Here is a 22,453-nt window from a genome sequence, read left to right as displayed (position 1 = left end):
ATTAATTCGATTCTTTCGGTAAACTGCCGAAGAATAAAATCAACTATGAAAATGTTATATGCATTGACCAGTTTCAAAACTTTAAATATATAGGAAGATCCAGAAAACACTTGAGAAGCATGAATATAACCGTATTTGGCACAACTTCTTGGAATTTTGGGTCCTCAATGCTCTTCAACTTTGAATTTGTTTGGATTCATTACTGTTTTGATCTGAGCGTCACTGGTGAGTCTTATGTAGACGAAAAGCGCGTCTGGTGCATTAAATTATAATCCTGCAACCTTTAATTTTTTTTTACATCGTCGGGTCGAAGCTACTACTTTAGGACGTTTCGTGTTTTGAAGCCGAGTTTTATCGATTGTCACCTTATAGTAAACAACTCACAAAAAGCATGGGTATTGAGCACGTGTTTAACATGTATAAACAGATATTTGTTTATTTGAATGACAGATCCATGCGTATTGTGGTCACCGGATTTTTACGAGGAGGGTTACGCTCTGGTCACTATGCATACGGAAAATGTCGGCGAATTGCTTCCTGGAAGCAAGCAATTAAAAATAAGTAAACTTCTCCTAAATGTGGACAAATTAAAGAATTTTCGTCAGAAAAAAATATATGTACATAAATTGTATAATGTAAACTATCCATTTAGTTATAAAAAACATATGCATATTTTTTTTTAATTTGAGGTTTCTTATGACTTTAAATAAACAATGGTGCTATACTTCAGCTTTTGTAAATTATTATTATTGCCTTCTAGGCTAGGACATCAGAAAATGAGGAATATTCAAAGCATAAAATAGTATTGCTGTTTTACTAAGGCCGGCTGCAAAATATAATCTGATCAACAATGTGTTAATTTAAAATGAAACATAACAGAAATCAGATTGTATTTTAAACTTTAAACATGTCAAATTACAAAGTTGATCCTGTTTTCAAAGTTTACTGGACAGGGAAATATATAGTGAGAGAAGGCCTTGTTTTAACAGACTCTTATTCAACGACCTTCCTATGGACACTTTTTATTATTATATATTCCGTCAGCTTATTAAAGCTGATTTGAAATAATGTGAACAAAAATCCATCAATCGGAAATACAACTTTAAAATAATGATTGATTCATTGCAGGATTATAACAGGCAATTGGCTTAAAATCAAAGTAACAAAATGAACTTTGAGGAAATTACTGAATGAAAAGTCCCCAATCAAAATTCAAAATCCAAAGCTCAAACACATTAAACAAATGGATAACAAATGTCATATTCCTAACTTGGTACAGTTTTCTGTAGAAAATATTGGATTAAAGCTAGTTTTATATCTAGCTAAACCTGTCACTTGTATGACAATCGCATTAAATTCTATTATATTGACAACAATGTGCGAGCAAAACAAACAGAAATCATAGATAAACAAGAATGTGTCCCCAGTACATGGATGCCCCACTCACACTATCATTTTCTATGTTCAATGGACCGTGAATTTTGGTAAAACCTCTAATTTAGCATTAATATTAGAAAGATCAAATCATAGGCAACATGTGTACTAAATTTCAAGTTTCAAACTACCTTGACCACAAACTTTAACCTGAAGCGGGACAGACTAAGGAACAGATGAACAGACGCACAGAATAGAAAAAAATGTCTGTCTACTATCGTAGGTAAAATGTCAAAATAAGGATACAGCAGTCAACATAATATTATAATCTAAATCACTATAAAAACAAACAAATATGTCAACAAAGTATCAAAATGTAAAAGACATATAGATTTTTTTTCTGAATGGGTTCTGGATCTAAAGGTCAGTGGCTCTTGAATGAAAAGAGTTTAATGACCAAATCAATTTGTTTTACATTGAATACCAAAAAGTTTGAAAAAATATGTCAAAAACAGCTTAGGTAAAATATTCCTTTGGAAAATAATCATTAGTATTTTAAACAATTAGCTGTTTTGAATACATTTAATTCATAAATAGGACAACATCAGTAATATGTCATGTTTACACAGATGTGCTGACAATTATAGGTTAGTGCAAAACACTGCATAGAAATCAAATAATTGACCAACATGAATCCCTCTAAAAATCAGGTAATTTGTCAAGTGCTTGATTTGCGAGGCTGAGCAGATGTTCTTTCACAAATGACACCTAGTGTGTTGCTTTTGGTCAAAACCGATGTTCAATACTTTATTTGTCCTTTTCATCCTTTTACATTCGAGCGTAACTATTGAGTCTTTTGTAGATAAACGTGTTTGACGAAAATACAAAAATTTAAACCCTGTTATCTATGATAAATTTATTCACAACAGAGTAAAAGAGGAAGAGGTATATATCAACATCACAGTGGTACATCAAAGGGAACCATAGCAATTTAAGTATTGATGTAAATACATATTATACATAGAAACCTAATATTAATTGCCATACATCAGTCAAAGAAGACATACATAAACATCATTAAATATTAATGTTATAAACTAAGTATTATTCTTTAACTGTTTTACAATCCATGGATATAATTTTTGAACATTTGTATAAACTCCAGGCATATCAACCACTCCACAACCATTTCCCCATGATACAACTCCTAAAACTGTGTAACTACCTACAACATAGTACATAACACACATGTTACTTAAGAAGATAATTTGAAATATGTCTTCAGGCAATTCTATTTCATTGTTACTAATGATAATAAGTATAAAACAAAGGTATAAAAGCATTATACTAGGGAATTGATATACATGCTTTCATTGCTATCTAGTAAACAGTGTCCTTTTTAATATTCTCATCATCAACAAATTTCTGAGCATAACTAAGGGATACTTTTGGTACAGTGTAAAGGCAAAGGTAAGGATAAGGATAAAATATTTGGTAGATATTTGGGGTATTTATCGGTTGTATTTTTCAAGTTGGTCTGTAATCCATGGAAGAAGATTTCTAGTGTGAGCATAGACACCAGGAGCACCAGCATCACCACACCCATTACCCCAGGAGGTAACTCCAAGTACTGTGTATCTACCTATAATCAAAGTGCTGGATAGCACCTGTGGAAAGTTTGCAACGGTAGATTGTAATATTTCAAATAGATTGTGTGTAGATTGCATGGTTAACTTTTTTTCCTACTTAAAAAAGAAAAAAACTTGATCAAGAAATAATTGTAACAGGATGCTGCTACGAAGTCTCCCAAACAAAGCTCTCAAAATTAGTCATTCCCACGGTCTAGTAAAGTGATATTCATGATTTGGGGGTGTGGATCTAGACAGTTTACAAGTTCTCAAACAGGCAGGAGGTAGGGTAAGAGTGGCCCTAGGGGACTAGCCTTTTATTTCATCTGATTTGTTTTATTATTCCGTACAAGAATATAATATGTTGTTTCAGTGTGGGGATTTCAACAGATTTCAAGTTTTCGAAAAGGGGGTGGATCTTGACTGTTTACAAGTTCTCAAAATAGGATGGGGTGGGTTACACCGAGGGACTTCCTTATATTTCACTTTATTCGTTTTGTTGTCCAATACAAGAATATTTATGATTAAGGGTTGGGGATCTCAACCGTTTACAAGTTCTCAAACATGAGGGGTTGGGGATGACTCAGAGGTACTCCCCCTATATTTCATTGGTTTTGTTTTGTTGCCCCATAAAAGAATATATATGGTTTAGGGGTGATCATCTCGACTGTATAAGTTTTCAAAAAGAAGTTGGTGGGGTCACCCCTGTGGACTTCTACTAGTATATTTCATTTTGATTTATTTTATTTTCTCATACAAAAATATATATGGTTAGTGGGTAGGGATCTCAACCGTTTACAAGTTCTCAAATAACAAGTGGGAGTGACCCCTAGGGACTCGCCTTCTTTTGAATTTGATTTGTTTTATTGTCCAGTACACGAATATATATGGTTAAAGGGTGAGGATCTTGACCGTTTACATGTTCTCAGACATGAGGGGTGGGGCTGACCCAGAGGGACACCCACTTTATTTCATTTGATTTGTTTTGTTGCCACATACAAAAATATATATGGTTTAGGGGTGGGGATCTCGACAGTTTCTAAGTTTTCGAAAAGAAAGGGGTGGGATGACTGACCCCTCTGGAGTTCCTCTATATTTCATTTGATTTATTTCATTGTCCCATACAATAATATAAATGGTATATGGGTGGAGATCTCAACTGTTAATAAGTTCTCCAAAAAAAAAAAACAGGGGGTGAGAGTGACCCCAGGGGACTCGCCTTTTATTTCATTTGATTTGTTTTATTGTAACGTATAAGAACATATCATGTTTAGGAGTGGAGATCTGACTGTTTTTAAGTATTCAAACATGAGGGGTTGGGTGGGGTGACACCATGGACTCAACCTAAATTTAATTTGATTTGTTTTATGGTCCTGTGATCATTACTGAAAACCATGTGTGTATGTCACTTACTGTTTTCTTCAAGTTTATAATTTATTATTGTTATTGAAAATTTAAAAAAAAATCCCTTACGAGTTCTTTTGGAAATTCCTCCCTTCTGTTGGCCCCTCAAAATACAACTAAATAGACCCCAAGAAGAAAAATAATAAGAACTGAGCAAAAACTTTGTTTAGGAGTCTTAATAGCAATTAGTATAATTACGATTTTTGTTATAGTCCGATTTCTAATGCCGAATATATAAAAGGCCGAGTTTATTATAGTCCGAGTTTGTTGTGGGCCGAGATTAGATGAGATACCATGATACTTCCTATACTCTCGGGCTTTTACCTATTGAATAGAAATTTGTAAAAATCGTCACGTATTAAAGCGACGAAAAATGTTCATTCATGAAATATTTTAAACACGCTATTTATTTTCTCTTCAACCGGAGGAAGGTAGGAAACCTTTAAAACCGGGATTGAAGTACTCCCGTTTGGTGGCACACATATATGGATCTGACGCATGTCTGAAGAATACCGATAAAATCATACCACGTAGAAACTGCTGTCTCGTGTGTGTATTGATTTTACTTTCCGCGTAGCGCAGATCCGCGAAGTAGTTTGTTCGTCTTTCAAATGAAGTTGAATTGTTTGATTTATCGATGAAATTTCAGTGCATTTTTATTCAAGCTGTATGCTATTAAAATAGAAGGGCTCAAAATTTCAAAAGCATCTTTCTATTATTAGTTTTCAAACATCAATACTACATTATCTAGAAGTAGGACACACTTCTTAAAGTAAGTTAGCCTGTCTCTTTTCCGTTTAGGTCGATGCCTTAAGAAAGTTTATTGCTATAGCAAGCTATAGCAAACTTTCCAAAAAAGGATTGATTGATTGATTGTTGGTTGCTTTACGCCGCATAAGCACAAAAAGGCTATATCACGGCGAGAGCTAATTTAAATATTTTTACAATTTAGTAAAAAACAAGAAAGTAGGGAGTTGTCATATGTATGGGTGGACTTTTTTATTTGTCTTTTTCTACGTCTAAAGCAAAAATTTAATTGTGTGTAATGTTATAATATCATTAACCAGTTAGTTATAGCAGATAAGTTAACATGAGAGTTAACATTTTTTAACATTTTGCTCCATTTTAGTTGCAGAAGAGAGTCGAAAGCTGTATTTATTTTTGGTTTCATTACGTGTCAGAGCTGTCTCATTGATTAAAAGCTCACACGTCTTTGATTAAAACCTCACATGTCTTTGATTAAAACCTCACATGTCTTTAATTAAAACCTCAAATGTCTTTGATTAAAACCTCACATGTCTTTAATTAAAACCTCACATGTCTTTAATTAAAACCTCACATGTCTTTAATTAAAACCTCACATGTCTTTGATTAAAACCTCACATGTCTTTAATTAAAACCTCACATGTCTTTAATTAAAACCTCACATGTCTTTAATTAAAACCTCACATGTCTGTGATTAAAACCTCACATGTCTTTGATTAAAACCTCACATGTCTTTAATTAAAACCTCACATGTCTTTGATTAAAACCTCACATGTCTTTGATTAAAACCTCACATGTCTTTGATTAAAACCTCACATGTCTTTAATTAAAACCTCAAATGTCTTTGATTAAAACCTCACATGTCTTTGATTAAAACCTCACATGTCTTTGATTAAAACCTCACATGTCTTTGATTAAAACCTCACATGTCTTTAATTAAAACCTCACATGTCTTTAATTAAAACCTCACATGTCTTTCAGGTGGTTTTTGGTCTTGAACAAGAAAACTTAATGTTAATAGAGGTATGTGCAAAACACAATATAGTCATGATATCAACAACATCTTCTCTTTATCAATAGCTTATTGTCCTCACTTTAGCTCATAGAAGAATCAGAATAAAGATAAGATGGCTATCAATACAGATACATATTCAATAAATATTGCTGATTCTATGACTAACCATGTCTTTAATATATCCTAATCGAAATGTTAAAGTTCCTTCTTAATTATTTTCTTCAAATTGTTAACTTCGATATCAACTACAATCTAGTTAAAACTAAAACTGTTGCTATGTTGCTACATATAAGAACATGAGCAACTATAGGATTTATATATATTGTCAATTTTGGGGTCTTGACATGGAAAAGAAAAACAAGAGAAACAAGAAAAACAACTGCCTGATTTATGTAAAAAAAAACAATCAAAGAAAAACAAAGATGAAAGTCAGGGACCAATGCCAATCTCTGAGCTACAATTTCATGACTTTAGACCCAGCATCTGTGAAAGCTGATATGTATGAAATTGAGAATGGAAATGGGGCATGTGTCAGGCAACAAACTGACCATAGAGAATGATCAATGTCACCAATAGTATTCAATTAGAGGGATAAAACCCCTTACCACAAGGCGGACTTCAGCTAGCACTAAACAATAATGTATACTAGTTCAGTGAAATTAATGTCACACTAAATAAAGGCAACAGTATTATACTGTTGATCAAAAGTCAAAAATTGATTGAGAGAAAACAAATCTAGGTTACAAACCAAAACGGAGAGAAACATGTCAACTATAATGGGAAAACAAAGGCACAACAGGAACACCAAAGTGCAACAAAAACAAACGACAACACACATAGAAACTAAGTGTTTGATAACATCTGCCTAATATTCTTCACTTGGAACAAGACATTTTTTAAAAGAATATATATTGGATTAAACATGGTGTATTGGCATGCCAAACCTCCTGCTTTATGACAATGTTACAAAAAATGCTAAAACGTACACTACATGACAGAAATACACACAAACACACGCAAGAACAATGAAAACAAGAAAAGCACAAATAAATAATACAATAGTCAACACCACATGTAAACCATAGTACAACAAACATATTCCATCTACAACCAAACATCGAAACATATTTATGAACAAAAATTATAAAACTGTGTTTGAGAGCATTCAACCCTCACCTAACCTTGTCAAGTAGTGTAACAGCACAAAATAAAACTAAAAAGTGAAATTCAGTTGACAAAACCTTGACTGGTCAGTAGTTTGTCTAGTTTCCACATGATGTGTCCTTCAAATTATGATTTTATTATACCTAGGTACATTGACCCTTTTTATAAAGAACAGGGGGGATAAGAATGGAAGTCTCTAATAAATAGCTCTGTTCCTTAATATTTGATCAGACAATGGATTGTCATTCAAAAAAAGAGTGAAAATTTTTAAAAATATTGTTACATATATTTGTCTAATGTGGTGATGGTCCACGGTCATGCCCTTATGAAATCCATACTGTACCCATAGAAACTTTATGTAGCCAGTACATGGATGGATCATGGACTTTCAAAAGGGGTGTTATTCCCAATAATCAAATATATACTAGTTATTTTGGGGCCCTTTATAGCTTGTTGTTCGGTGTGAGCCAAGGCTCCGTGTTGAAGGCCGTACTTTAACCTATAATGGTTTAATTTTTGAATTGTTGTTTGGATGGAGAGTTGTCTCATTGGCACTCACACCACATCTTCCTATATCTATATACACCCAAGCAGTGAACCATTTCAGGCTAAAATTTCAAATATACATCCTGAAAAATATGAGAGGTTTAATATATTTGGCTATCAACAGGGAGTGTACATCCTGCCCACCTCCGTGGATCTCAACTGCATTATAAACTCTTAAAAATAACCTTAACCCAGGCCTTAAGCCAGGAATTTCTAAGGGGGCCTCACAAACTCGACTTTAACAGTCACAATTCGAACAGAACATAGACTTTAACAGTGCTTATTTGCTTTCAAGTGGGGTTTGTCCAAACTCCTCAAATCCCCCCTGGCTACGGGTATGTAACCTGTCTGACAACACAAGTTTATGTTGAAATACATACCATTAACCTGACAAACAAGAGGTCCGCCACTGTCTCCCTGACAAGTATCTACACCTCCCTCCTCATAACCATTAATAAGAACCTAAACCTGTCTGACATCACAAGTTTATGTTGAAATACATACCGTTAACCTGACAAACAAGAGGTCCACCACTGTCTCCCTGACAAGTATCTACACCTCCCTCCTCATAACCAGCACATAAGAACCTAAACCTGTCTGACATCACAAGTTTATGTTGAAATACATACCGTTAACCTGACAAACAAGAGGTCCACCACTGTCTCCCTGACAAGTATCTACTACACCTCCCTCCTCATAACCAGCACATAAGAACCTAAACCTGTCTGACATCACAAGTTTATGTTGAAATACATACCATAAACCTGACAAACAAGAGGTCCACCACTGTCTCCCTGACAAGTATCTACACCCTCCCTCTTCATAACCAGCACTTAAGAACCTAAACCTGTCTGACATCACAAGTTTATGTTGAAATACATACCGTTAACCTGACAAACAAGAGGTCCACCACTGTCTCCCTGACAAGTATCTACTACACCTCCCTCCTCATAACCAGCACATAAGAACCTAAACCTGTCTGACATCACAAGTTTATGTTGAAATACATACCGTTAACCTGACAAACAAGAGGTCCACCACTGTCTCCCTGACAAGTATCTACACCTCCCTCCTCATAACCTGCACACAACATGTGTGGTGTAATCGAATCATGTTTATACAAACTTCTACATTTACTGGTGTTCATTATTGGAATTTTTTCTTTCCTCAAAACATTTGGACTGACTGAAATTGTGAATAAAAAGATATATCATAGACTCACATTTGTATTCACTCAATCATTAATTATCAAAACAAGGCTGTCATCGTTTAAGTCATTTAAGTCATAAATAGTTTTGTGACAGTTCTAAGATGTGCATATTTGTCTTTTTATAGTTAGTTCTTGTGTTTAACTGTTAGACCACTGTCCCAGGTTTGGTGGACATTTCGTGTGTATGTGCCTGTAAGTTAAGAGCCTGTAATTCATTAGTTGTCATTTGTTGATAAGTTACAAATTTGTTTTTAGTTCATTTTTTTGTACATTAGTTAGTTTTTTTGTTTGAATTGTTTTACATTTGTCATTTCTGGGTCTTTTAAAGCTGACTGCAATATGGGTTTTTTATATTGCATGATAAATTTGTAATTTAAGGCCATTTATTGTTCAAAAGTTTTTTATATTAATTAGAGAAAGTGACATTTAATTTTGTAAACACTTATTTTATGATTTTCACCTGAAAGGTAAGTATATCAACTGTCATATTAAATAAATACAGGGTTATTGGTTTTATTTGGAACAAAAAATCAATAAAACACCACAGGCAAATAAGCTTTCCGTAATAATCAAATTTGTTAGGATGACAAACTTACCTCCATGTTCGGTCTTTCCCCATCCAGATATATGACACAAAGTACCTACTCTATACAAGGTGTCAAGGTCAGGTAAACAAGCTGGTTGAACATAATCATTGAATGTGATCCCTTGACCATCATCAGAACTAATTTTCACCAGTGCAATATCATTATCATATGTATCAGCTTAAAGGGAAAAACAGTTTGTTTTTTTAATTTTACGATTGCTAAAGCATAAAATATAGACAATAAGATTAAAAGTTTGGAAAACTATTTAATGCCATGCAATTTTAAAAGGAGAGCAGATAACATCTCTGAGACATGATAATTAATTAATCAACAAGTGAATCCTAAGAGCCAGAATGGCTCACCTGGTTAAAAAAAATCCTATTTCAATATATATGTGTTTCCTTAATATTAATAGTTGTGTTATTGTTCTGTGATATTTTTTATATTTGGTCTTTTATTTTTGCTAAGGTTTTGTCTATATGCCTTTTTTTTTATTCTTAGTTACATATGATGTGGCTCTGTACTTATACATCCCATCATTGTATTATTGTTCTATTTTATAATTCTGTATTCTTAATTGTTTTTCATTTTTGCTAATTTGCTTTGTCTATATTTCTTTTAATGTTTCTTTCTTACATATGATATGGCTCTATACTTATACATCCCCTTTTTTGTGTTATTCTGCAATGGGAAATGTTTGTTAATTTATTTGTTTGGTTGTAAAGTAATAAGATAGTAACACAATGTTGACTTCTGTTAACCTATTATTGTCATTTTTACCTACATGTCTATTTGTTTTATTGACACATTATGGTCAATATAATTGAATTTTTATGTGACTGTCATACAAGTGAGAGGTTTAGCTATTTCTAAGTAGCAACATTCCAGCAGCACCTGTATACAATTGATATGATATTCCCGTGCTTGCATTTCCTATCATGATTTTCTTAATAGAGGGTTGCTGCTCACAATGAAGCTATTAAACCATGAGTTCCAAATGGTGAAGTTGAAATCATCCCTTCCTAAACTTTACAGACGCCATCACGAGTTGGTTGACCGTTATGGAATAACCGTTTCACAAGTGATATCGGATATGTTCCTTACATCGTAACAACAATCTGCCTATCTTTCATGAATGTGACCTACCAAATTAGACTATTTACCGGATTTGTTACCACATAAGCAACACGACGGGTGTCACATGTGGAAAAGGATCTGCTTACCCTTCTGGAACACCTAAGATGACTCCTATTTTTTGGGGGGTTCATGTTGTTTATTCTTTAGTTTTCTATGTTGTGTCATGTGTACTATTGTTTGTCTGTTTGTCTTTTTCCTTTTTAGCCATGACGTTGTCAGTTTGTATTAGATGTATGAGTTTGACTATCCCTTTGATATCTTTTGTCCCTTTTTTAGCTAGCTATAAAACAAGGTTTAATCCACCATTTTCTACATAAGAAAATGCCTGTACCAAGTCAGAAATATGACAGTTGTTATCCATTTTTTGGATGTGTCTGAGCTTTTGATTTTGCCAGTAGATTTGGGATCAACTTTCTTTTTTTGAATTTTCCTCAGAGTTCTGTATTTTTGTGATTTTACTTTTTGCATATTTGAAGTTCTTGATGATATTTTTTCTTTCTAAAGAATCTGTTTTGCTCATTATAGATAAATCATGACCCATGTATCACTTTTCACTTTTGCTTTAACTGCTGTAGTTTTTGAGGTATGTCCCCTATGTCCTATTTTTACCCATGGCTGCCATGTTCATTGATGGATCAAAGATTTCAGATAAAATTTATAAAATAGATACCCTAAGGAACATTCCTTCAAAGTTCAGAAGTAAAAGGCCAAGAAGATTTTAAAATATCAGCAAACATGAACTAATTGAGTAAATTATCTTTATATGGCAATTACTTCTTCAGGGGTGAAAATTTTGGTCACATTAATTTTTTGGAAGATCTTTACTTTGCTGAACATTTTTTATGTTTACATTTTATAAAATCTAACCAAAAACTGCAAAAGGAGTATGTTCGGTGAGGGCCATATTTGGCCCCAATTATAAAGTTCATAGTTACAAGACAATAAATGTTTTAAGTTGCCTTAAAGACATGTTAGAAAGTTAAACAGACTGTTTTTTGTCAAAATTTAATTCTAACACGTTGATTTTTACATTAAAAAAAGGTCAAAATAAGGGGTTTTGGTGAAATTTGACGAAATCAGCTAGATTTCAACCAAATGAAGGACCAGGAAACATAGAGCGCAGTCGTCGACAAGCTTAAGATTCAAATAAGACATGTGAAATGTTTTCACAAACATTATTTTAAAATATCTTTGTTGTCGACGTATGCGCTCTATCTTTCCTGTCCAACAATCTATGGAAATTTACCCATTTTCATTGATTTTTTCGTGAAAAATCAATATGAGTACAACTTGTGACGTCATAATGAAACGCAAAAACGTAAATTTTTCAACAAAATGGTTTATATTCTAGCTAGTCAATGTATTAGCTGTAATTTATCGTGATATTGGTCGATTAATGTGAATTTGAAATTAACGCTAAAAAAGGGGGCCATTTTAGGACCTTATCTAACATACTCCTTTACTTAAAATTACCAACTTAGTGGCAGCAACCCAACAATGAATGAACATATTTATTCTAAAACAGATATGCTCTGAATGCTTTAAAATTTGATTTTGGGATAATAAAAAAAAGGGGGGGGGCCACTTCATTCATATAAGTTTATTATAGAGATGCCTCTAGAATAGGTTACATTTTGCATTTTGAGCATATATGAATTAGAAATTTATGATCAGGTCAATAAAGTTCACATTCTAAGTCCCGCTGTAGGTAAATATTATGTAAAGATTTTGAGCCTTAAGGTACCAGTCTTGTATTACAACTCCAATTTCCGGTGCATGTCAAAACATGGAGGGAAACAAAATAGTGCATTTTTTTCTGAATTGTTTTCTGAATTCAATTTTTTCTGTTTGATTATAGGTTTATGCTGAATTGAAACATATATATAGACTTGAAAAAAAATCTTGCATCTTTTGGGAATATCAAACCAGGAAAGTGAAAGGATATCATGTTTACTGGAAGTGGTGCGGCCTAGTAAAAATAGAACACAGAAAGTAGAAATAAAATGTTTTGACTTCAGGATTGCGTAACTTTTTATTCTTTGTGGCAACACCCCCTTTTTGTCGATTAAATCACAATTTCACATTAGTACATACATAATATGAACATGAAATTTTTTTTCTATGTAGCATTTTTTCTATTTTTATTTTCAAAGATCAGCGGTTTTGCATGTAAGCCTATGGAGCAGTCAATTACAAGACTGCAACCTTAATATATCTGGCTCTCAGAAGGGGAGATGTATCTCAAATTCTGATTGTAACCCAAGGTAAGCTTAAAACTACTGGATAAAATGATTGAACCAGTTCAGATCTCCTAACATGTGGGGTAAATTCTAATCAGTTTGTTAGACTGAAGCTGTAAGATAACAAACTATATACTGATCTATACTATTTCCAGAGCAGCTGGCTAGGTGCTTGTTTAGAATGGAAAAAAAATCTAAATATGTTTAATTTTTCAAAGCTGGCATGTAAGAAAATATTAACCAGCCTTGTAAAAAATATAAGTCTGTCACTAAACACAGACTTGGCTGAAACAAAAAAATTAAACAAACCAATTTGTTAGGTATTTTTATCCATGAATAATAAAAATCAAATATTTATAGAGTTACTTCCCCCTTATATCACAATTTATACTTATTTCCTTCAGACATATTCTTTTTCGTTAAAATATTCACCAAATAGAAATTTAAACTTGATTGGGTCAAAATAAACTGTTTTAAAACATCAACTCAGGTAAAGTATAAATAATTCTGTATTATTTGCAATGGTAATTTTTTATCTATATGGATAAAGATGATTTTTTTATAAAGAGTAAATACTTTTTAACACTTCCAAGGTGTAAATTTACTTACTTACTTACTTAATAAATTTTTAAGCTACCTGTTATGCTACAGCATGCAGGTAGAATTTAACTACACAAATTCAAAGCAAAATAGGGTCTTGTGTGGCACCTGCAGGGATAGCAAAATAGGAGAGCACATATACAAACAAAATAGGAGGGCACATATACAAACCATTTACACAGTACATCTTTTTAATAGTAATGTAGTAGGGTTTTTTTTATAAGAAAAGTGTAAACTATGCTTCTATGAGAAAGTGGTTGATATTCATTATATTATTGAAAAATATTAATGAAATATTATGACAATAGAATTTTGACAAAGACTTCGTAAATATTTATTATAAGCAATGCCAGAATATTTGTTCAAGTAGGAATTAACATTCTAAAAAGTTAACTTCATTTAATTAGTTCAGTTGAAAAAAAAAATATTGAATAGTTTTTCCCTTTGGAACTTATTTTAGGAAGGACCTTCTATTTCATGACTCTTTTATATACTTACAGTCATACTGATCATGAGTCAGAACGGCTTCTACATCAAATTCTTGTTCATAATCATCCGGTCTCTTGTGGTTGTGATCCCCTGTTCTTATCGTTATTTTGGATTTAAGTACACTGTAAATAAAAGTTAAAAAAAATAACTCTGTTATCTCAATCTCAAACTTCAGACATCACTGGCTATATAAAAGTTTTTAAAGTCCTCAATTGTTCAGATATTTCTTTATTTTTAAGGATCATACAAGTTCTCACAATACATTTTTACCAGTATTCATGCATAATTTTTTTTTATCTTTAATCTACTTTAAATTTTGGCAAGAAAAAATAATTTAGTAATAAATTCATTAAAAAGAGATACAACCCAGAAAGTTTCATAATCTTTTCATGAGACTTTCAATTAAATAGATAGATCGAGGTCATACTTGAAACCATGGGTTATATTTAAGCTATTGGTCTGCTACCAATCTTGTTAACTAGAAATTGTATCTTTCTCATAGAATAATTTGACCAGACTAAAAATCAACTTTAAACACCACAACAGCAAAACTGATTTCTAAAGAGAAAAAAACAAACTTTATTTAAATAGAGGCCTTGGAGGGGTTAGGCACTCACTTTGGAATGAGTGTTATGAATGACCAGCTTGGATAAAAGCTATTTCAAGCTTGATAATACATGATAGTGACATGAAAAGCAAGATGAAATATGAAATATAAAAATACATAGATCACCAATCTATCCTGGTACCTTTTCTGAATACAATACCTACCCATCAAAGCAATGAGCAGCACTGAGAATCCAGTGTTTATTGATAATTGTCCCTCCACACCAAACACTGGAGATTTTCTTTCTGGAAAAATAATCATAATAATAAATCTTCCTGACTCCAACCTGCCAAGGGTACATTCCATATTCTGCAACTGTTCCATAGACTATTTTAGCAGGTTGTGGACGCTCACGTACAGTAGCCTCTCCAAGATGTGGTGTCTGTCTTTTCTTCCTGATGTGTTTGTCTTCTCTTGGACGTTTCCCACAACCTGTAAGATAATTCATAAATATCATATATAAATTATACACTATATGAGAAGACAAAATATTTTAAAATAATTGTAATTGAGATGCAATTGATACAAAATGAAATTGAAGTCTGGAGCTGGCGTGTCAGTTTACTGCTAGTAGTCTGTTGTTATTTATGTATTATTGTCATTTTGTTTATTTTCTTTGGTTACATCTTCTGACATCAGACTCAGACTTCTCTTGAACTGAATTTTAATGTGCGTATTGTTATGCATTTACTTTTCTACATTGGTTAGAGGTATAGGGGGAGGGTTGAGATCTCACAAACATGTTTAACCCCGCCGCATTTTTGCGCCTGTCCCAAGGCAGGAGCCTCTGGCCTTTGTTAGTCTTGTTTTATTTTAATTTTAGTTTCTTGTGTACAATTTGGAAATTAGTATGGCGTTCATTATCACTGAACTAGTATATATTTGTTTAGGGGCCAGCTGAAGGACGCCTCCGGGTACGGGAATTTCTCGCTACATTGAAGACCTGTTGGTGACCTTCTGCTGTTGTTTGTTTTTTATTTGGTCGGGTTGTTGTCTCTTTGACACATTCCCCATTTCCATTCTCAATTTTATTGTATCTATTGCAACACATCTACAGGTACTTGAAAATGGGCTATTTATCAATTCCTGTTGTCTTTGAGTCATCTGTCCTCACCATGAGAGATTATAGCCTGCCAGTCATCACCTCCAGGTGTGTGTGAATCATCTTTACACTCCAAGATGTCTGAGTATAATTATTACTCACCAGAACAACATGTAACCAACACTTATTAGTCCATTCTGTCTTTTATCTATACTCACCATCAGAGAATCTTGTAAGACAGGAATTAATTGCTGCTGTTTTTTATATCATTTATATTCACCAGGAGCAAGTATCCTGCCAGTCATCACCTCCAGGTGTATGTGAATCATCTATACACACCATGTGAGACTGTAGCCTGCCAGTCATCTGCAGGTGTGTGTGTGAATCATCTATACACACCATTTGAGACTGAAGCCTGCCATTCATCACCTCCATGTGTGTGTGAATCATCTATATATACCATGTAAGACTGCAGCCTGCCAGTCATCCCCTCCAGGTGTGTGTGAATCATCTATACACACCATGTGAGACAGTCATCAGCTCTTTCTATATTATTTATACTCACTTGGAGGGAATGTAGCCTGCCAGTCATCACCACTTTCTATATTATGTATACTCACCAGGAGCAAATGTAACCTGCCAGTCATCACCTCTTTCTATATTATTTATACTCACCAGGGGCGAATGTAACCTGCCAGTCATCACCTCTTTTTATAACATTTATACTCACCAGGGGCGAATGTTTCCTGCCAGTTGTCACCTCTTTCTATATTATTTATACTCACCAGGGGCAAACGTATCCTGCCAGTCATCAGCTCTTTCTATATTATTTATACTCACCAGGGGCGAATGTATCCTGCCAGTCATCACCTCTTTCTATGATATTTATACTCACCAGGTGCGAATGTTTCCTGCAAGATGTCACCTCTTTCTATATTATTTATACTCACCAGGGGCGAATGTATCCTGCCAGTCATCAGCTCTTTCTATATTATTTATACTCACCAGGGGTGAATGTAACCTGCCAGTTGTCACCTCTTTCTATATTATTTATACTCACCAGGGGCCAATGTATCCTGCCAGTCATCACCTCTTTCTATATTATTTATACTCACCAGGGGTGAATGTATCCTGCCAGTCATCACCTCTTTCTATATTATTTATACTCACCAGGGGCGAATGTAACCTGCCAGTCATCACTTCTTTCTATATTATTTATACTCACCAGGGGTGAATGTATCCTGCCAGTTATCAGCTCTTTCTATATTATTTATACTTACCAGGGGCGAATGTATCCTGCCAGTCATCACCTCTTTCTATAATATTTATACCCACAAGGGGCGAATGTTTCCTGCCAGTCGTCACCTCTTTCTATATTATTTATACTCACCAGGGGTGAATGTATCCTGCTAGTCATCAGCTCTTTCTATATTATTTATACTCACCAGGGGCCAATGTATCCTGCCAGTCGTCACCTCTTTCTATATTATGTATACTCACCAGGGGCGCATGTATCCTGCCAGTCATCAGCTCTTTCTAAATTATTTATACTCACCAGGGGCGAATGTATCCTGCCAGTCATCACCTCTTTTTATATTATTTATACTCACCAGGGGTGAATGTAACCTGCCAGTTGTCACCTCTTTCTATATTATTTATACTCACCAGGAGCAAATGTAACCTGCCAGTCATCACATATTTCTATATTATTTATACTCACCAGGAGCAAATGTAACCTGCCAGTCATCACCTATTTCTATATTATTTATACTCACCAGGGGCAAATGTAACCTGCCAGTCATCACCTCTTTCTATAACATTTATACTCACCAGGGGCGAATGTTTCCTACCAGTCATCACCTCTTTATGTATTATTTATACTCACCAGGAGCAAATGTAACCTGCCAGTCATCACATATTTCTATATTATTTATACTCACCAGGGGCGAATGTAACCTGCCAGTCATCACTTCTTTCTATATTATTTATACTCACCAGGGGTGAATGTATCCTGCCAGTCATCAGCTCTTTCTATATTATTTATACTCACCAGGGGCCAATGTAACCTGCCAGTGGTCACCTCTTTCTATATTATTTATACTCACCAGGGGTGAATGTATCCTGCCAGTCATCACCTCTTTCTATAATATTTATACTCACCAGGGGCGAATGTTTCCTGCCAGTTGTCACCTCTTTCTATATTATTTATACTCACCAGGGGCGAATGTATCCTGCCAGTCATCAGCTCTTTGTATATTATTTATACTCACCAGGGGCCCATGTATCCTGCCAGTCATCACCTCTTTCTCTATTATTTATACTCACCAGGGGCGAATGTATCCTGCCAGTCATCACCTCTTTCTATATTATTTATACTCACCAGGGGTGAATGTAATCTGCCAGTTGTCACCTCTTTCTATATTATTTATACTCACCAGGAGCAAATGTAACCTGCCAGTCATCACATATTTCTATATTATTTATACTCACCAGGACCAAATGTAACCTGCCAGTCATCACATATTTCTATATTATTTATACTCACCAGGGGCAAATGTATCCTGCCAGTCATTACTTCTTTCTATATTATGTATACTCACCAGGGGTGAATGTATCCTGCCAGTCATCACCTCTTTCTATATTATTTATACTCACCAGGGGTGAATGTATCCTGCCAGTCATCACCTCTTTCTATATTATTTATACTCACCAGGGGCGAATGTATCCTGCCAGTCATCACCTCTTTTTATATTATTTATACTCACCAGGGGCGAATGTATCCTGCCAGTCATCAGCTCTTTCTATATTATTTATACTCACCAGGGGCCAATGTAACCTGCCAGTCGTCACCTCTTACTATATCATTCATACTCACCAGGGGCGAATGTATCCTGCCAGTCATCACCTCTTTCTATATTATTTATACTCACCAGGGGCAAATGTAACCTGCCAGTCATCGCTTCTTTCTATATTATTTATACTCACCAGGGGTGAATGTATCCTGCCAGTCATCAGCTCTTTCTATCTTATTTATACTTACCAGGGGCGAATGTAACCTGCCAGTCGTCACCTCTTTCTATATTATTTATACTCACCAGGGGCCAATGTATCCTGCCAGTCATCACCTCTTTCTATATTATTTATACTCACCAGGGGTGAATGTATCCTGCCAGTCATCAGCTCTTTCTATATTATTTATACTCACCAGGGGCGAATGTAACCTGCCAGTCATCACTTCTTTCTATATTATTTATACTCACCAGGGGCGAATGTATCCTGCCAGTCATCACCTCTTTCTATATTATTTATACTAACCAGGGGCGAATGTATCCTGCCAGTCATCACCTCTTTCTATATTATTTATACTCACCAGGGGCCAATGTATCCTGCCAGTCATCACCTCTTTCTATATTATTTATACTCACCAGGGGTGAATGTATCCTGCCAGTCATCAGCTCTTTCTATATTATATATACTCACCAGGGGCGAATGTAACCTGCCAGTCATCACTTCTTTCTATATTATTTATACTCACCAGGGGCGAATGTATCCTGCCAGTCATCACCTCTTTCTATATTATTTATACTCACCAGGGGTAAATGTATCCTGCCAGTCATCACCTCTTTCTATATTATTTATACTCACCAGGGGTGAATGTATCCTGCCAGTCATCAGCTCTTTCTATATTATTTATACTCACCAGGGGCGAATGTATCCTGCCAGTCATCACCTCCCTCTGTATTATTTATGCTCACCAGGGGTGAATGTATCCTGCCAGTCATCACCTCTTTCTATATTATTTATACTCACTAGGGGCGAATGTATCCTGCCAGTCATCACCTCTTTCTATATATTATTTATACTCACCAGGGGCAAATGTATCCTGCCAGTCATCACTTCTTTCTATATTATTTATGCTCACCAGGGGTGAGTGTATTCTGCCAGTCATCACTTCTTTCTATATTATTTATACTCACCAGGGGCGAATGTATCCTGCCAGTCATCACCTCTTTCTATATTATTTATACTCACCAGGGGCGAATGTATCCTGCCAGTCATCACCTCTTTCTATATTATTTATACTCACCAGGGGTGAATGTATCCTGCCAGTCATCATCTCTTTCTATATAATTTATACTCACTAGGGGTAAATGTATCCTGCCAGTCATCACCTCTTTCTATATTATTTATACTCACCAGGGGCGAATGTATCCTGCCAGTCATCACTTCTTTCTATATTATTTATACTCACCAGGGGCCAATGTAACCTGCCAGTCGTCACCTCTTTCTATATTATTTATACTCACCAGGGGCGAATGTATCCTGCCAGTCATCACCTCTTACTATACTATTTATACTCACCAGGGGTGAATGTATCCTGCCAGTCATCACCTCTTACTATACTATTTATACTCACCAGGGGCGAATGTATCCTGCCAGTCATCAGCTCTTTCTATATTATTTATACTCACCAGGGGCGAATGTATCCTGCCAGTCATCACCTCTTACTATACTATTTATACTCACCAGGGGTGAATGTATCCTGCCAGTCATCACCTCTTACTATACTATTTATACTCACCAGGGGTGAATGTATCCTGCCAGTCATCACCTCTATATTATTTATACTCACCAGGGGTGAATGTATCCTGCCAGTCATCACCTCTTTCTATATTATTTATACTCACCAGGGGTGAATGTATCCTGCCAGTCATCACCTCTATACTATTTATACTCACCAGGGGCGAATGTATCCTGCCAGTCATCACCTCTTTCTATATTATTTATACTCACCAGGGGTGAATGTATCCTGCCAGTCGTCACCTCTTTCTATATTATTTATACTCACCAGGGGCGAATGTATCCTGCCAGTCGTCAGCTCTTTCTATATTATTTATACTCACCAGGGGCGAATGTATCCTGCCAGTCGTCACCTCTTTCTATATTATTTTACTCACCAGGGGCGAATGTATCCTGCCAGTCATCACCTCTATATTATTTATACTCACCAGGGGCGAATGTATCCTGCCAGTCGTCACCTCTTTCTATATTATTTATACTCACCAGGGGCGAATGTATCCTGCCAGTCATCACCTCTATATTATTTATACTCACCAGGGGCGAATGTATCCTGCCAGTCATCACCTCTATATTATTTATACTCACCAGGGGCGAATGTATCCTGCCAGTCATCACCTCTATATTATGTATACTCACCAGGGGTGAATGTATCCTGCCAGTCGTCAGCTCTATATTATTTATACTCACCAGGGGTGAATGTATCCTGCCAGTCGTCACCTCTATATTATTTATACTCACCAGGGGCGAATGTATCCTGCCAGTCGTCAGCTCTATATTATGTATACTCACCAGGGGTGAATGTATCCTGCCAGTCGTCAGCTCTATATTATGTATACTCACCAGGGGTGAATGTATCCTGCCAGTCGTCAGCTCTATATTATTTATACTCACCAGGGGTGAATGTATCCTGCCAGTCATCACCTCTATATTATTTATACTCACCAGGGGCGAATGTATCCTGCCAGTCATCACCTCTATATTATGTATACTCACCAGGGGTGAATGTATCCTGCCAGTCGTCAGCTCTATATTATTTATACTCACCAGGGGTGAATGTATCCTGCCAGTCGTCAGCTCCAGTTGTTTCTTTATCAGCTATACACCTGACACCAGCATCTTCTGTGTGTTGACAATTACTGACACCCCAGCCTGAATGAGTACATTCCTCTATAGAGGTCTCTTCCCCGTCACACTCAACATCATCCAGTATAATTTTACCAGATCCTTCTCCATATACAGCCTCTGATACAGCTGTACCTCCTCTGTAAATTATAAATTATACATTTTAACTTTTATTATCCTTTTATAAACTTCCAAAGTGGTGGATCTCCCTCTGAAGAAATTAGCTAAAGAACCTATATCAAGATATTTTGCAATATAATTTAAAATGTTTTCATTGTTATATTTTTCAATGATACAATAAGAATTAAGAATCGCTGCTGATAAGATCATTAAGTTATTTATAAGTAAAGGAAGGGTAATGGGACAAACTGCTGCTGTCAAGGCTGTGCAAATTTGTTTAAGTTCCTGTTGTAAAGGTCTACAGGAGGTGAAGGTTAACACATTTTTACATTGAACTACTGTGATAGTACTTTAATTCTTGGGTATCAATTTTCGTGAATTGAGCAATATTTACATGTTAGTGGGTTTATAAATTTGTGGATATAAGTTGAAAAAATAAATATTTAAAGCCTTTAGAAACGATGGTTACAAATAGTCTGGATTGAAGGAAATTGCAAAGTAAACATTGACCCATGTAAATCATAGTGATAACACGCATTAACCTATGATAAAGTGATCAACAGATTAAAGACCATCAAAGGTGTTAATTAGGCTATAAACATGTCACCTAAAGGAAACTGGAACATAAACAAATGCTATTAACGTATCTTGAATTGTCAAATAATTCTTACCAAAATCAAGCCCAGCATGAAATTATTAGTTCCCATATATGTACGAGAACTATGAGGATATACTACAGGCTCTATAGAGCCTGTGTCGCTCACCTTGGTCTATGCAAATATTAAACAAATGAAGCAGATGAAATCATGACAAAATTGTGTT

The 22,453-nt window shown here is 35.1% G+C and overlaps 1 protein-coding gene across 4 annotated transcripts in view; it reads right to left on the bottom strand.

Annotated features, from left to right (window-relative positions):
- Positions 1-2,271: 2,271 nt before the first annotated feature.
- The window catches only part of LOC134725709 (deleted in malignant brain tumors 1 protein-like), an 85,292-nt gene continuing 65,110 nt past the window's right edge, over positions 2,272-22,453 (bottom strand). For 2 of the 4 annotated variants that reach the window (XM_063589740.1, XM_063589741.1), the window contains exons 28-33: positions 21,434-21,651; positions 14,931-15,198; positions 14,169-14,281; positions 9,703-9,870; positions 8,908-9,081; positions 2,800-3,016 (exon numbers count right to left, since the gene is read on the bottom strand). In XM_063589740.1, coding sequence (XP_063445810.1) covers positions 2,886-3,016; positions 8,908-9,081; positions 9,703-9,870; positions 14,169-14,281; positions 14,931-15,198; positions 21,434-21,651 — 1,072 coding nt within the window. In that variant the 3' untranslated portion in view covers positions 2,800-2,885. Of the gene's footprint in view, positions 2,600-2,797; positions 3,017-8,907; positions 9,082-9,702; positions 9,871-14,168; positions 14,282-14,930; positions 15,199-21,433; positions 21,652-22,453 lie in introns of those variants that run through there. The other 2 variants (XM_063589739.1, XM_063589738.1) reach the window with 2 other exon arrangements.

Source organism: Mytilus trossulus, chromosome 7 (genome assembly GCF_036588685.1).
Source record: "Mytilus trossulus isolate FHL-02 chromosome 7, PNRI_Mtr1.1.1.hap1, whole genome shotgun sequence".
Taxonomy (NCBI): Eukaryota; Metazoa; Mollusca; class Bivalvia; order Mytilida; family Mytilidae; genus Mytilus; species Mytilus trossulus.
The sequence above is the reverse complement of the archived record's forward strand: the minus strand, read 5'-3'. Positions and strand labels throughout refer to the sequence as shown.